At 46.1% G+C, this 15,756-nt stretch overlaps 2 protein-coding genes across 2 annotated transcripts in view; one reads left to right on the top strand and one right to left on the bottom strand.

The window, feature by feature from the left end:
• Window positions 1-15,756, top strand: part of ITM2C (integral membrane protein 2C) — a 350,051-nt gene that overhangs the window by 51,624 nt on the left and 282,671 nt on the right. The window lies entirely within an intron of this gene.
• On the bottom strand, window positions 298-15,528 carry LOC126932390 (nuclear autoantigen Sp-100-like). The gene is made up of 6 exons (XM_050751159.1): window positions 15,376-15,528; window positions 13,621-13,789; window positions 12,352-12,426; window positions 9,042-9,182; window positions 8,302-8,385; window positions 298-4,336 (listed from the first exon to the last, which is right to left on the bottom strand). The coding sequence occupies exons 1-6, from the start codon at window positions 15,382-15,384 to the stop codon at window positions 4,182-4,184; spliced, it is 633 nt and encodes a 210-aa protein (XP_050607116.1). The 5' UTR covers window positions 15,385-15,528; the 3' UTR covers window positions 298-4,181.

Raw genomic sequence — 15,756 nt, 5'->3', positions numbered from 1 at the left:
CGTATTCTTCCGAAACCAATCAGTTCTTTAACTTCTCTGAAACCAACTGAGTATCCAACAATTCAATTTAATTATTTATTTTAGCAATTACAAATGTTCAGGGTCTATTTAATGTAACACAGCCTACCCAAATCTCTGAAAGTTGGGATCAATGCCAACTCTGGCACTAGCCAGAGCTGGCATTGACCCCACAGGCTAAGATGTCAGTCCCACAAGACTGCCCTACTGTAGATAACAGCCATGAATGGGGTGACCAGGCCACCCACATTTCTGTGGAGAAGACTACAACTTTGGGGGTTCACAGGACTTCCCTCAGGTTGGGTAATTCCTTAGAATGATTCACAGAACTCAGAAAGTATTCTACTTATGATTAGTTTTATTATAAAGAACACAACTGAGGGATGACTGGCTTTGTTGAGTGAGCGTGTGGAGGCGTTCTGGTGGCTGGTTGTGATTGGCAATTTGCAGCATCCTCATATCCATTCACAGGTCAAAATGAAAATCTTCATGACGACCTTGATCAGCAAGACAATCACCCTGGAGGTGGAGCCCAGGGACACCATGAAAAATGTGAAGGCCAAGATCCAGGATAAAGAAGGCATCCCCAGCCTCCTGAGTAGCTGGGATTACAGGCGTGCACCACCACAGCTGGCTAATTTTTGTATTTTGTTTTTGGTAGAGATGGGGTTTCACCATGTTGGCTAGGCTGGCCTCAAACTCCTGACTTCAAGTGATCCACATTAATTCTTCACTCGTGCATTCGCAGTGCCCAACGATGGCACTACTCTGCACTATAGCCATTTGCCCCAACTTGAGTTTGGAAATTACCAGTTTCAGTAAACAGTTAAACCTGCTCAAAATGTTAATAAAGGTTTTGTTGCATGGAAAAAAATAAAACCTCAGGAAGAACCAAATATAGGGCAAGGTGGGGAAGGAGGGACAGAGCTTTCATGACCTCTCCAGGTGAGCCTCAACCCTACCTCCCAACACATAAATGCATTCACCAATTCAGAAGCTCCCTGAAGCCTGTCGTTCAGGGGTTTTTATCAAGGTTTCATTATGTTGGCAAGATTGATTAAATCACTTGCCACTGGCAATTGACCTCAATCTTCTGCCCTTCTCTTCTCCCCAGACGTCAAGGTTTGGGGTTGAAAATTCTAATCTTCCAGTCACGTGGTTGGTACTTATAAAACACCCATCATTTTGGAATTTCCAAGAGTTTAGGGACTTTGTGCCAGGAACTGGGGACAAAGATCAACTATGTATTTTTTTTTTTTTTTTTTTTTTTTGAGAGGGAGTCTTGCTCTGCCGCCCAGGCTGGGGTGCAGTGGCCGGATCTCAGCTCACTGCAAGCTCCGCCTCCCAGGTTTACGCCATTCTCCTGCCTCAGCCTCCCGAGTAGCTGGGACTACAGGCGCCCGCCACCTCACCCGGCTACTTTTTTGTATTTTTTTTTTAGTAGAGATGGGGTTTCACCGTGTTAGCCAGGATGGTCTCGATCTCCTGACCTCGTGATCCGCCCGTCTCGGCCTCCCAAAGTGCTGGGATTACAGGCTTGAGCCACCGCGCCCGGCCAACTATGTATTTTTTAAAGTATACCACAGTAGGGCTGATCACGTGTGTATTAGTCTGTTCTCGCATTGCTATAAAGGACTACCTGAGACTGGGTAATTTATGAAAAAAAGAGGTCTAATTGACTCACAGTTCCACAGGCTCTAAAGGAGGCACAGCCAAGAAGCCTCAGGAAACTTACAATCATGGAAGATGGCAAAAGGAAAGCAAGTACATTTTACCATGGTGAAGCAGGAGAGAAAGAGTGAAGGGGGAAGTGCTACACACTTTTGAAAAACCAAATCTCATGAGAACTCACTCATTATCAAGAGAACACCAAGGGGGATGTCCTCCCCCATGATCCAATCACCTTCCTCCAAGCATCTCCTCCAGCACGGGGGATTACAATTCAATATGAGATTTGGGCAGGGACACAAATCCAAACCACATGATTCCTCCCCTGGCCCCTCCCAAATCTCATGTCCTTCTCACATTGCAAAATAAAATTATCCCTTCTCAACAGTCAACAGACCCCCCGTCTTAACTCATTTCAGCATTAACACAAAAGTCCATAATCAAAAGTCTCATGAGACAAGGTAAGATCCTTCAGCCTATGAACCTGTAAAATCAAAAACAAGTTAGTCGTTTTCAAGATACAATGGGGGTACACACATTGGGTAAATGCACCCATTCCACATGGGAGAAATTGGTGAAAACAAGGGACTATGACCCCGTGCAAGTTTGAAACCCAGCAGGAAAGTCATTCAATCTCAAACCTATAATTTCCTTTGACTCTATATCTCACATCCAGGCCACACTGATACAAGGGGTAGGCTCCTAAGGCCTTGGACATCTCCACCCCTGTGGCTCTGCAGAGTACAACACCCTCAGCTGCTTTCATAGGCTGATGTTGGGTGCCTGTGGTTTCTCCATGTGCACGGTGCAAACTGTCAGTGGATCTACCATTCTGGGGTCTGGAGGATGGTGGCCTTCTTCTCACAGCTCCACTAGGCAGTGCTCCAGTGGGAAATCTTTGTGGGGGCTCCAACCCCATATTCCCCTCTGCACTGCCCTAGCAGAGGTTCTACATAATGGCTTTGCCCCCTGAAGCAGACTTCTGCCTGGACATCCAGATTTTCCATACATCCTCTGAGATCTAGGTGAAGGCACCCAAGGCTCAACTTTTGCACTCTGTATACCCGCAGGCTTAATATCACATGGAAGCTGCCAAGGCTTGGGGCTTGTACCCCCTGAAGCAACGCCCTGAACAGTACCTTGGCCCATTTTAGCCACAGCTGGAACTGTGCAGTGGCAATGCAGGATGCCATGTCCCAAGGCTGTAAAGAGCAGTGGGGCCCTGGACTTGGCCCACAGAACCATTCTTCCCTCTTGGGCCTCTAGGCCTGTGATGGGAGGGGCTGCCGCAAAGGTCTCTGAAATGCCTTCAAGGCATTTTCCCTATTATCTCAGCTATCAACATTTGGCTCCTCTTTACTTACGCAAATTTCTGCAGCCAACTTGAAATCCTCTGCAGAAAATGGGTTTTTATTTTCTACCACGTGGTCAGGCTGCAAAATTTCCGAACTTTTGTGCTCTGCTTCCCTTTTAAATATAAGTTCCCATTTCAGATCATCTTTTTGCTCACACATATGGCCATATGCTGTTAGAAGCAGCCAGGTCACATGTTGAATGCTTTGCTGCTTAGAAATTTCTGCTGCCAGATGCCTTAAATCACCTCTCTCAAGTTCAAAGTTCCACGGATTCCTAGAATAGGGGCACAATGCCACCAGTCTCTTTGGTAAAGCATAGCAAGAGTGACCTTTACTCCATTTCCTAATAAGTTCCTCATCTCCGTCTGAGACCACTTCAGCCTGGACTTCACTGTCCATATCACAATGAGCATTTTGGTCACAACAATTTAACAAGTCTCTAGCATGTTCCAAACTTTCCCTCATCTTCCTGTCTTCTTTTAAGCTCTCCAAACTGTTCCAACCTCTGCCCATTACCCAGTTCCAAAGCTGCTTCCACATTTTCAGGTATCTTTATAGCAATGCCCCTCTCCCAGTACCAATTTTCTGTATTAGTCTGTTCTCGCATTGCTATAAAGAACTACCTGAGACTAGGTAATTTATGAAGAAAAGAGGTTTGATTAACTCATAGTTCCATAGGCTATACAGGAAGCATGGCCGGGGAGGCCTCTGGGAATTTACAATCATGGCAGAAGGTGAAGGGGAAGCAGGCACATCTTCACATGATGGAGCAGGAGACAGGGTGTGAAGGGGGAAGTGCCACACACTTTTAAACAACCAGATTTCATGAGCACTCACTCACCATCACAAGAACAGCAAAAGGGGAGTCAACCACCATGAGTCAATCACCTCCCACCAGGCCCCTCCTCCAACCCTGGGGATTACAATTCCACATGAGACCTGAGTGGGGACACAAATTCAAACCAGATTAATGTGAAAGGGAAAAACAACAAAATATCCTGGCTTCTTTCTAACCTAATGTCAATACCAGAGCACCCATAGTCAATGAAGATTGCCTCCCCCATTTCCCAAAGTGCCAGGTGAGGTGAGAGCAGAAAAAGAGATAACTGGATCTACAGAGTGTACTCCAGTTGAAACGCATCAGGAAGCAGATGCTCTGAACTCAGACGTCTGAGGTCCTGGAGCCCCGCACAAATGGTCCTTGTCCTTCTCACCAGGCCTGGGCATTGATGCTGAGCTGGAGGCTTCCAGGGTCTCTTCGCCCTCACAGGAATCAGAGTCTTCACTGCTGATCACTGCACAAAGGAACAAAATCCCTTAGGGTCTCAGTGTGGGACCCAGGAGCCAACACAGCAGGAAACACACAATTAGGGACACCCGGGAGCTTGTGTGACTTGCAGGTAGGAATGTCCCTACCCAGCACAGTTACAGTGCTCCTGCGGAATGCTGAGACGCAGGGTCCTGGTGCTCCAGTCACTGAAACTAGACCCTGAGGCTGGGGACAAATGGCCACAGTGGCCAGCTTTGAGTGTCTTGCTCTCCATTTCCTTACCCCCTCTCTCTCCTTCCCCTTCCCATTGTCTCTGTCCATTTCTCCACTCCTGCTTCTTTCTTGCAGCTTCTCCCTCTTTGTTTCTCAATCTGTTTGTCCTCACTCTGGCATTTTCTGTTTCTGCCTCTTTTACTTCCTTGCACCTCTATCACTCTCCCCTGGCTTTCTTGCTCTACATACCTACCCTCCACGTCTCCTCTGAGCCACTTCTCCCACTCCCAGGTCTCTCTGTACTTTTCCATTTCCCCACTGACTTTCCTCTGTCATGCAGAAGCTCCCTGAACTAAGCACCAGAATCCACGTCTCCCAGCATTCATCCGAGCTCCCTGGGCCACCATGTGGGACTCTGACCACACACCCAGCCTGTCACCTCTGCTGTGACTCACACAGTGTCACCACATCAACCTTACTGATTATTATACCCTCCACCAGCCTTACAGATTATTTCAGGGGCTTGGTTACACGCCTTCCTTGCCATCTGGATGTCTTCCAGGAGCACAAAACTAGGTTGCACCCAATTTTGGGATCTAGATAGCTTTGCCCCTAGAACAAATAGTGATCTTTGAAGAATTTCCATCTTTTTCCCTCAAAAAAGCCTTATGGTACCCCTCTTCCTCTCTCTCTCCCCAGTTGACTTCAGAGGATCACTCTAGCACTAAATTTCACCTTCTTCCATACTGCCTCACTGCAGATACATTTCTTACTTTCTGTTTTTCTCTCTGTGTTTATCTTTTTACCTTGAACTCTATTTTGTTTTTCTCTTTTCCCTTTACCTGTCATTCTTATTTACTAACTGATAAATGTCTTGGCTGAATTTTGTGTTCTTCACTTAATTAACTTAATCATTAATAAAGACCTTAAGGGCCAGGCACGGTGGCTCACGCCTGTAATCCCAGCACTTTGGGAGGCCGAGGCAGGCGGATCATGAAGTCAGGAGATCGAGACCATCCTGGCTAACAGGGTGAAACCCCGTCTCTAGTAAAAATACAACAAATTAGCCAGGCATGGTGGTGGGCACCTGTAGCTACTTGGAAGGCTGAGGCAGGAGAATGGCATGAACCTGGGAGGCGGAGCTTGCAGTGAGCCGAGATCGTGCCACTGCACTCCAGCCTGGGCGACAGGGTGAGACTCCCTCTCAAAAAAATAAAAATAAATAAAAATAAATAAATAAATAAATAAAGACCTTAAGTTCTTAACTTAATTCTTATACTTATTTCCACAAAAGTAGCTTATTACATGTACATGTACATATAAATATAATTCTTAGGCTAGGTGCGGTAGTGCACACCTGTTATCCCAGCACTTTGGGAGGCCAAGGCAGGCAGATCACCCACGGTAGGGAGTTTGAGACCAGCCTGGCCAACGTGGCAAAACTCCATCTCTACTAAAAATACAAAAACTTACCAGGTGTGGGGGTGCATGCCTGTAATCTCAGCTACTCAGGAGGCTGAGGCAGTAGAATTGCTTGAGCCCAGGAGGCAGAGGTTGCAGTAAGCTGAGATCGCACCACTGCCTTCGCCCTCCAGCCTGGATGACAGAGCAAGACTCCGTCTCAAAAACAAATAAATACAAATAAATAAATACATACAATTCTTAGAACTATTTTTGTGATGCTTTCCATACAAATACATCAGTGATGTCATAGTTTGCCAAAATATGTGTCTAGTTTTTAGGGCACAAAAATACGAATACTTTCATTTCCTGACAATATGAAGTATGCTCTTTATTATGTGCCAGACACTGTCATGCTAGGTTCGAAGGACACAGTGAGAACAAGCAGCTGTGGTCCAGAGAGAGCACGTGCTAAGCACATGATCACAACAAGGCAGGAGTTTTATCTCACAGCAAGCAAGAAGTGCTCTGGAACAGACAGGGAGTTTGAGACCAGCCTGGCCAGGAAACAGGAAGAGGCTTATGGGAAGAAATATCACGTGAGCAGGAAGTAGCCAGATTAGGGAGGAGATGAGAAGGATAGAGGCCAAGAAAACAGACCCTGATAGAAGACAGAGCATGGGCAAAGTAATTTGAATAACTATAAGAAGCCAACGTGACTTCTTGGAGTGAGAGAATAGAGGCTGGAGAAATAGGAAGGGTCCTCATTGCCCAGCTTTGAAAGTCTAGTAAAGAGATCAACTTCAACGCAGGTGTCATGCCAGTCATTGAAGGTTAGGTAGGAAGACAGCACAAACACACCCGAACTTTGGTATGATGTGGCAGCTGAAGTTCATGAGAGAGTTATCAGAGATCTCATTAGCATCACAGCATTAGGGATAGAGAAAAATGATCAGGTGGCAAATGTTACCAGGTACAGTGCACGGGGCTGGATGGCTGATAGGGCACGGGGGTTGAGGGAGGGAAGAACTCAGGAGGATTCCTTTCTGGTTTTTTTTGTTGTTATTGTTGTTTTTGAGACAGAGTTTAGCTCTTATTGCCCAGGCTGGAGTTCAATGGCTCTATCTCGCCTTACCGCAACCTCTGCCTCCCATGTTCAAGCAATTCTCCTGCCTCAGCCGCCCAAGTAGCTGGGATTACAGGCATGCACCACCACGCCCAGCTAGTTTTTGTATTTTTAGTAGAGACAGGGTTTCTCCATGTTGGTCAGGCTGGTCTCGAACTCACAACCTCAGGTGATCCGCCCACCTCGGCCTCCCAAAGTGCTGGGATTACAGGCGTGAGCCACTGTACCTGGCAAGATTCCTGAATTTCTTGCTTGAGAAAACTTGACAGTAATGGCCACTTTACCAAAAAGGGAGTTCTGGAAGAGGAGGAGGAAGGGGAAAAGGAGGAGGATGTGGTTTCATGGAAGAATGTGTCTCCTCTCTCACTGCCACACTGATCTCCACCAATTTCTTATTTGCTCTTTACATTCACTCTCTTCCTGGCTTCTTCGTGCCTCTCCCCCGCTTTCTCTGTTCCTGGTATTTACATTGACCTCATGTTTCTCTCTCCATATGATTTTTCTCACTGTCCCTCATTTGACTTTTCAGTTTATCTCTCCTCTGCCATGTCTCTCACTTCCTCCCCTCTGTCTCTGTGTTTCCGGGGCTTCCCTTGATCCTCTGTCTGCCTCGACCCCTCCAAGCATTTTCCTCCTATGTCTTGTTCTTGTCTCAAAAAGTCATGTCCCTTCATTCCTTTTTTGGCTTTAACTCTACCCCCAGGGCCTTTTCCCTCACCCTCCCCATTCTGAAGGTTGTCTCCAATGACCTTTCTTCCTTGCAAATCTGATGGTCGCACACCTTGTTTGCCTGATCTTGTGGCAACTTCCAGCAAGCAGGACAAAATTATTTCCTTGTCGATCCTCCACCAACCTAGGAAAGCTTAGACATCATGTCCACTTAGGTAAAACTGGGCTCACTCCTAAAACTTGCTATTCTGTGGCCCAATCGTCCACCTCTTCCATATTCACGCTCCTCAGCTTCTCCACCCAGGATGCCATGCTCCAGGGAGGCGTTCAGCTCTCCTTTCTCTCCTGCCTGGAAGACTTAGGGCGCATACTCTAGGGGTCCTGCCAGTGAGTGCCTCTCACAGTGTTGCAGCCTAGGCACATCACATGCCTCATCCTGCTTGCTTCCCTCACAAATTTGAAAGCGGCTGGAGGTTGGGCTCCTGTCAGAGAGGGAGGTGGGAAGAAAAGCCCTTCCTCCCTCCACACCCTGAGCTAATCAGGTAATTGGTCACTTAAAAGGCAGGATTCAATTGCAGTACCTTGTCTACCATGTGGCCGTCCACTGGGCATCTCTTCTGACCCTCTCTCCTTTTTTATTTGGAGATCCTTGAGTTCCCTGGTTTCTGAAGAGAGAATATAAAATGAGAGACCAGATCCAGTGGCCGGGAAAAGGACTGAGATATGACCACACTGAGCACTGCAGTTGGGAGCGGAAGTGAACTGCTCCTAGGGAGGTGATGCCCCTCTCCGAGGACCCCTGCTGTCCAGCCAAGTCCTGCTCTACCTCTTCCCATCTTGTCAGACCTTGTTCTCTCTCTCCTACTCAGCCTCCCACCAGGATCCAGTCCCCAGGCTTCTGCCCTAGGAAGGCATCTCTGCATCGTGGACTTAGCCAGCTTCTCTCTTGTCTCCCGGTGCATCTGTCTCTCTCCTCTCCAACAATGCTGCAGGAGGACGCATTCCTCATTCTCCGTTTTCCTTTCCCAACTCTCTTCTTCTACATCTCTTCCAAGCTACATATCAGGCCCCAGTCCTGTTCTCTCTGTCTCTCCGTGTCTTTTTCTGCGTTCCTCACTTCAACTAGAAGACATACCTTTCCGTTACGTCAATGTCTACCTGCAGTGGACACTGGTCTATCCTTCTACTGTCATTCAGGACTCCTTGGGGTCTCCCTGTAGATAATGATCATTTGACACAGCACTGCCTTCCCCCTTCTGTGTGTGCTACAGACATCTACCACTAGTCACCCATGCAAACACCTGGCCGTCATCAGCCTTACCTACTTGGGTACTTGTGTTTGCTTGCTGTGTTCCAAGAGCATCACCTGGGCCAAGGATAGAATGTTCTGGCTTTATATATGTTGACTTCACATCCCAGAGAGGCTCAGAGGTTTCTGTTCTGGTTCCAGAGTGGATGATCCCTAGATGACATTACGATTTCATAAATATGGCACTGTGATGTCATAAATCAAAACCTAAAGTTTTTATTTAAATGCATTAATTAATCAAATATCCTTTTTGTCATGTATCCCAATTATCAATGACATCAGAATGACCTTCCACAGCTCTGAGAGTTCGCTAATATTTCTTCTATGTCATTCATTTCAGAAAAAGTGATCATGAAATACTGAACAAAGAAATAAAATTTGTTATGGACATTATGGTCTAAGGATGAGGGATATTAGGAAAAATAGAAAAAAGAAGAAGACCAAGAATCTAGAAACAGAGGCTAGTTATAGCACAAAAGTACTAAAGGGTTTTTGAAAAGGCCCATCTGGTATCTGAAAGGTAGCTCCTAGCTGCATGCCCCAGGGATGATGGATGAGGGTTTGTATGGGAGGCACAGTGGTGCCGTGGTCCTATGTGAAAGACCCAACAGGGAAGATAGCCTGTCCCACAGAAGGAACATGCCCATCATTTCCCTCCAGCCACCACAGCACGGGCCATCACTGGATGTAAGCTCAAAGTACCAAGGCAGCAGCCAGATTCAAGCAGATGCAGGCAGAAAAACAGTGAAGCAGACACATGGGTAAAATGAGCAGGCTCAGCACCAGCAGGAACCAGCAGCGAGTGTGCTTAAGGGGTGTAGGAGGAAGAAGTCCTCCCAGGCAACCTGGAGGATAAGGACTTGTTATTGAAATCCTGAACTTGGAGACAATGTAGATGCAAACACTAAAAATTCGGGACAATCATAAACAGAGGCAACCCTCTCTTCCCTTACCCCCAGCACATTCCAGAATGGGGCAAGAACAGCAGAGGATCACAGCACCATCAAGAGGAACAGACCAACAGGAGATGAGGAATCTGAGCGTGACCAGGTCGGGCTTTGAAAAGGGTCTTCACAGCCAGGTGCAGTGGCTCACACCTGTAATCCCAGCACTTTGGGAGGCTGAGGCAGGAGGATCACTTGAGCCCAGGAGTTCAAGACCAGCCTGGGCAATATAGTGAGACCCTATCTCTACAAAAAATTAAAAATTAGCTGGGCGTGGTGGTACGTGCCTATGGGCTCAGCTACTGGGAGACTGAGATGAGAGGATCGCTTCAGGCCAGGAGTTCAAGGCTGCAGTGAGTTATGACTGTGCTGCTGCACTCCAGCCTGGGCAACAGAGGGAGGCTCTGCCTTTAAAAAATAGAGAGAGAGAGAGTTTCACCATCTGGAGCTGGCCGCCTGATCCTTTTTCTTATTTTTTTTTTTTTTTTTTTTGAGACAGAATCTCACTCTGTCACCCAGGGTGGAGTGAAGTGGCGCAATCTCAGCTCACTGCAACGTCCACCTCCTGGGTTCAAGCAATTCTCATGCCTCAGCCTCCCAAGTAGCTGGGACTTCAGGCATGTGCCACCATGCCTGGCTAATTTTTTTTTTTTTTTTTGTAGAGATGGGTTTTCGCCATGTCAGCCAGGCTACTCTCGAACTCCTGGCCTCAAGCGATCTGCCCACCTCAGCCTCCCAAAGTGCTAGGATTATAGGCGTAAGCCACTGTGCCCAGCCCCACCTGATTCTCGAAGTCAGACTCCAGCCCTGAGAGTGGGGGACTGGGTCACTGCACCCTTGGCTGAGAGGGTCTTGGCCAGACAACCCCACTGAGTATCCTCCATGAGACATTCTGGTAACTGGCGATGGCAGAGTGAACCTGCCTTTGTCCCCACAGCTACCCTGCCCAGGGCCCTTAGCTCATTTCCTGCGAAGTCCTGGTTGCCTCATGCCCACCTCCTTTTACACCACACCCTTCCTCTCCACATCTGTTCATGCTTTCTCATTGGCCTTTCCATGAGGACTCAGAGTTTGGGTCACCTCCACTCCCTCCAGCTCTTTGTATTCTTTTTTCCCTGGACCTTTTTTTCTGCATGTGTTTCCCCACTTTTGTTTCATGTTTCTGTCTTTTCCATTAGATTCCCTGGGTAACAGGAAGAACGTAACTTCTGTCACAGTAGCAGAAAGACAGAAACAGCCCATCGTTAACTGATGAATGAATAAACAAAATGCGGTAGAGACATGATGGAATATTACTCAGCCATCAAAAGGACTTGAGATAATAATTCATGTTACCACGTGGAAAAAACCTGGAAACATCATATTAAGTGAAGGAAGCCCAGACACAGAAGGCCACGTATTGTGTGATTCCATTTACATGAACTGTCCGGAATAGGCAAATTTGTAGAGGCGGAAAGTAGATTACTGATTGCCGGAGATTAGGGGCAGAGGGAAATTAGATGATTGGTTAATGGGCATAGGGTTTCCATTTGGGATGATTAAACCATTTTGAAACTACAGACAGGTGATGGTTGTACAACATTGTGAATATACTAAATGTCACTGAATTCCACACTTTAAAATGGTTAACATCTGAATTTTACCTCCTTCCCTCCCAAAAAATAACAAAGGCTCTGGGTTCATCTTTTCTCACCTTATCTAGGCAACCCCATACATTGTCCCTCTGGGTTTCGGTTTCCTAATCTGCAAAATGGGCACATAAATAATACTACTCTCCAAAGGCATCCATGAACACTAAACCCAGAGCTGCCACAGAGCAGGCATTCAATCACAGTGAGCTGTTCATAACACAGTTATTTTTATTGTTGACCTTCAACGTCTTTCAATTCCCCTCCTTCTTCCTCTCTCTCTCAAAATACCCTCATCCTCTTCTCAGCACATGCATCACTTCCTCTCTGTGTCTTTCTGTGTGACTGCCTTTCTCTTTGAATATTCCTGCTGCTGAACAACATGCCCCCGTTTAAATCGGCCCCTTCTTCTGGCATCACCAAGAGTATCTTCTTTGACATTGGTGGCCATAGGCACATCCTTCTTAGCCCTTCAGGGCTTCTCACTGAAAGTCTCCTATAAACTAGTCATTCACACTCAGATCCTCACTCTACCCTCCAGGTTATTGGGGAGAAAGTCTGTTTTTGCCACCTCTTGAGAGTGCTCTTGGATTCCAGCTGGAGTCAGGTCACTTTGGAATCAACACAAAGTGACCCTCAACCAGCTCTGCCACCATCCCCAGCAGTGTAGTCTTCCCTCAGACCTCAGTTTCCTGTCTCCTCTTCTTCTTAGTAGACCAGAAAACAAAGTTTTCATCCAGACATTATTACCTTGTTTACAGCTTGGCTGAAAGCTGGGCATTTTGGGTGTCTTTTTTCCGTCCCTTTTCTGGGAAAAGGGGAGCGCTGAACAAAGAAAAGAATTAATTAGAGTCTGCAAGCAAGTGACCAGGAACCCCAACTCGTGACCACATGAATACAGCACCCGTGTGTTCTTACAATTCAGTGGGAAACTCCTAGGCCTTCAGTCACTCTGAATCTCAGTGACTTGTGACTTGGTGTTGCTTATTTCTTCCTCTGAGGCAGCCACGAAAGAAAATAACACAACACATAACCACTGAAATCCTATAGGTGATGAGCCTCTCAGGTTTTAAGGATGACGGAGCAGTAGAAAAATTGTAAACCATAATTAATCATCCAACAAGATGATCAGAGAGGAGCGAAAGCGTATCTCATACAAATTCCGTAAGTGGAATGTCTCGTGACCTGTGCAAATCTTCCGGAAGAAACAAAGGGGTTTCCTGAGGAGAAGAGCTAAGATCCTAGAGAGATGCCTGTAGGTAAGAGAAGCCCAACAGCCTTAAATGTGGGGCTAGAAAACAGCAGAGTTTTGGCTAAATTGGGTCTGGAAAGATGAGTGGTTCCCAAAGAGAGGACATGGTGGAGGAACTAGACAGAGTTCCTCAGGGGTGACCCAGACCCAAGGAACAAAGGGAGGACTCTGTGAAGGCTACAAGCAGGGAGCAAATATTGCCACACTGGGAAATGTCCTGAAACGCCTGGACCAAGGACCCCGGAGTCTGCCAACAAAGGGAGGCCAGGGCATAGGTTAGTTATATTCACACCGCCTATCACAGGGCCTGGGACATGTAAGCATTTCTTTATTTTTTTTGTTATTTATTTATTTATTTATTTATTTATTTATTTATTTATTAGACAGAGTCTCACTCTTTGTTGCCCAGGCTGGAGTGCAATGGCGTGATCTCAGCTCACTGCAAACTCCACCTTCCAGGTTCAAGCAATTCTCCTGTCTCAGCCTCCTGAGTAACTGGGATTTATACAGGCATGTGCCAGCACGCCTGGCTAATTTTGTATTTTTAGTAGAGATGGGGTTTCTCCATGTTGGTCAGGCTGGTCTCGAACTCCTGACCTCAGGTGATCCACCTGCCTCGGCCTCCCAAAATGCTGGGATTACAGGCGTGAGCCACCGCCGCGGCCGCATGTGAGCATTTCATGAATACTTGTTCAATGAATGACTGACCAAATGAAAGAAAGAAAAGCAGACCTAGACCCCAAAAGACAGGAGAAAGAATTGATTACCGTTTTTGAAGCTTTTATGAATCTCAATTAAATCAGGATACTCCTTCAAGTTAACCCTGCTGAACAGGACTGACAGAACTGAACAATCAAACACCTTCTCCAGGTGGCAGAGAACGTGGTACACAACTCTCTGTACAGGAATCAAGTTTATACAAGCTTCTTGAGAATCCTGTTAAAAAAGTCAATGGAAAAAGTAAACAAAATAATAGCTTTAAAGTTAAACAAAGATCGACAATGTAATTGCATAGAATACTTCCATTGTTCTCAGTGTAGGTTACTATTTTTCATGTAATATTCTAGAACTTCTTAAATATTTGATGCACTGTGTTAGAAAAACAAGTCAACCCTTCCTCTTGACTTTTGAGTTTTCATCCTGCCCAGGATGCCTTGGGAATAAATCTTACGGTGATTTTGTTAACTACACAGTAATCACTGCCCCCACACTCCCCACCTTCCCCCTGTGGTATGAGAAGTCCTGAACAGGCTCCGGGAGACAGGGAGATGGTTCTTCCCTTGCCAAGAAGAACACAACAGGAAGAGCAAAATCGCACACTGAAGACATGGCTTCCTTCTCTGTACCTCCAGGGCACTGTTCAAAATACCTGAATTCCAAGGCTCCAGAACTACCCAACAAAATTTAAACACTTTAGATGAGACAACAGCAAGGCAGAAACTTGTTTGATAACAATTATAATGGCACAAAATCTCTGGGGGTTTCATCTGACATACGAAGACATTATAAAGAAATACTGCTTCCATTGTCTTAGTTATCTTAATTTTGTTTTATTCTTGTATGTTGCATAAATCACTACATATTTGCAGAGCATATCAGTTTCACTCCATCCATGTCACCATTACCGTCCACTCCCACCCCAATACTTGCTATAAAAGAACAGGGCAGCCGGGCACAGTGGCTTACGCCTATAATCCCAGCACTTTGGGAGGCCAAGGTGGGTGGATCACTTGAGGTCAGGAGTTCGAGACCAGCCTGATCAATATGGTGAAACCCCATCTCTACTGAAAATACAAAAATTAGCCAGGCATGGTGGTGGGCGCCTGTAGTCCCAGCTACTCGGGAGGCTGAGACAGGAGAATTGCTTAAACCCAGGAGGTGGAGGCTGCAGAGAGCCGAGATTGTGCCACTGCACTCCAGCCTGGGTGACAGAGCAACATGCCATCTCAAAAAAAAAAGGCGGGGGGGCTTCAGTTAGAAATAGAGTGCCTTGTCCAGGAAAGGTGGCTCACACCTGTAATCTCAACACTTTGGGAGGCTGAGTTAGGAGGTTCACTTGAGGCCAGGAGTTCGAGACGAGCCTGAGTAACACAGCAAGACCCCATCTCTACCAAAAAAAAAAAATTAGCCAGGTGTGGTGGCATGCACCTGTAATCTCCCAGCTACCCAGCAGGCTGAAGCAAGAGGTTTGCTTGTGCCCAGGAGATCTAGGCTGCAGTGAGCCATAATTTTGCTACTTTACTCCATCCTGGGCCACAGAGTGAGACGCTGTCTCTAAACAAAACAAAACAAAAAGAAAAGAAAACAAAAGAAAAAGAAATAGAAATGTCTTTAATGACATCTGTTTACCCCATTACCTTCTACCTTATACAATAATTAACCAGCAGAAAAGGGCCTTCCCACAAAAGGCATAAAAGGCCTTTCAGGCAGTTAGCAATATACTAAACTTTGAATCCAGGATGCCAAATATAAATGAATGTGGGGGCCAGACCACAGTGGGTGATGGAATAAACTTCACTTACAGCATACATCTTTTCAGTGATAAAAGAATTGTCTCTGAGGCTTTCAAGAAAAGGAAATGGCTTTGTTATTGCATTTGCTATCTCCACCTTATTTTCCTTGAAGTGATTGACAAAGATCTCATAGGAAATCTCCTTCTTCTGGACCGCTGCAAACATCCTAAGGAAAAAAAGTACAATGAGAAAATAAACATCAAGATTTCAAGATGCCTTTCCCAGCCAAAACATTCCAGACCCAGATGACTTCACTTGCAAGTTCTTCAAAACATACATTTAAGAAAGAATATAACCAATCTTACACAAACTCTTCCAGTGAATAAAGAAAAAAGGAACGCACTCTAACTCACTAGAGAAGGATAGTGTAATTCTGATATACAACCTGAC

This window comes from Macaca thibetana, chromosome 12 (assembly GCF_024542745.1).
Source record: "Macaca thibetana thibetana isolate TM-01 chromosome 12, ASM2454274v1, whole genome shotgun sequence".
Lineage (NCBI taxonomy): Eukaryota > Metazoa > Chordata > Mammalia > Primates > Cercopithecidae > Macaca > Macaca thibetana.
The sequence above is the reverse complement of the archived record's forward strand: the minus strand, read 5'-3'. Positions and strand labels throughout refer to the sequence as shown.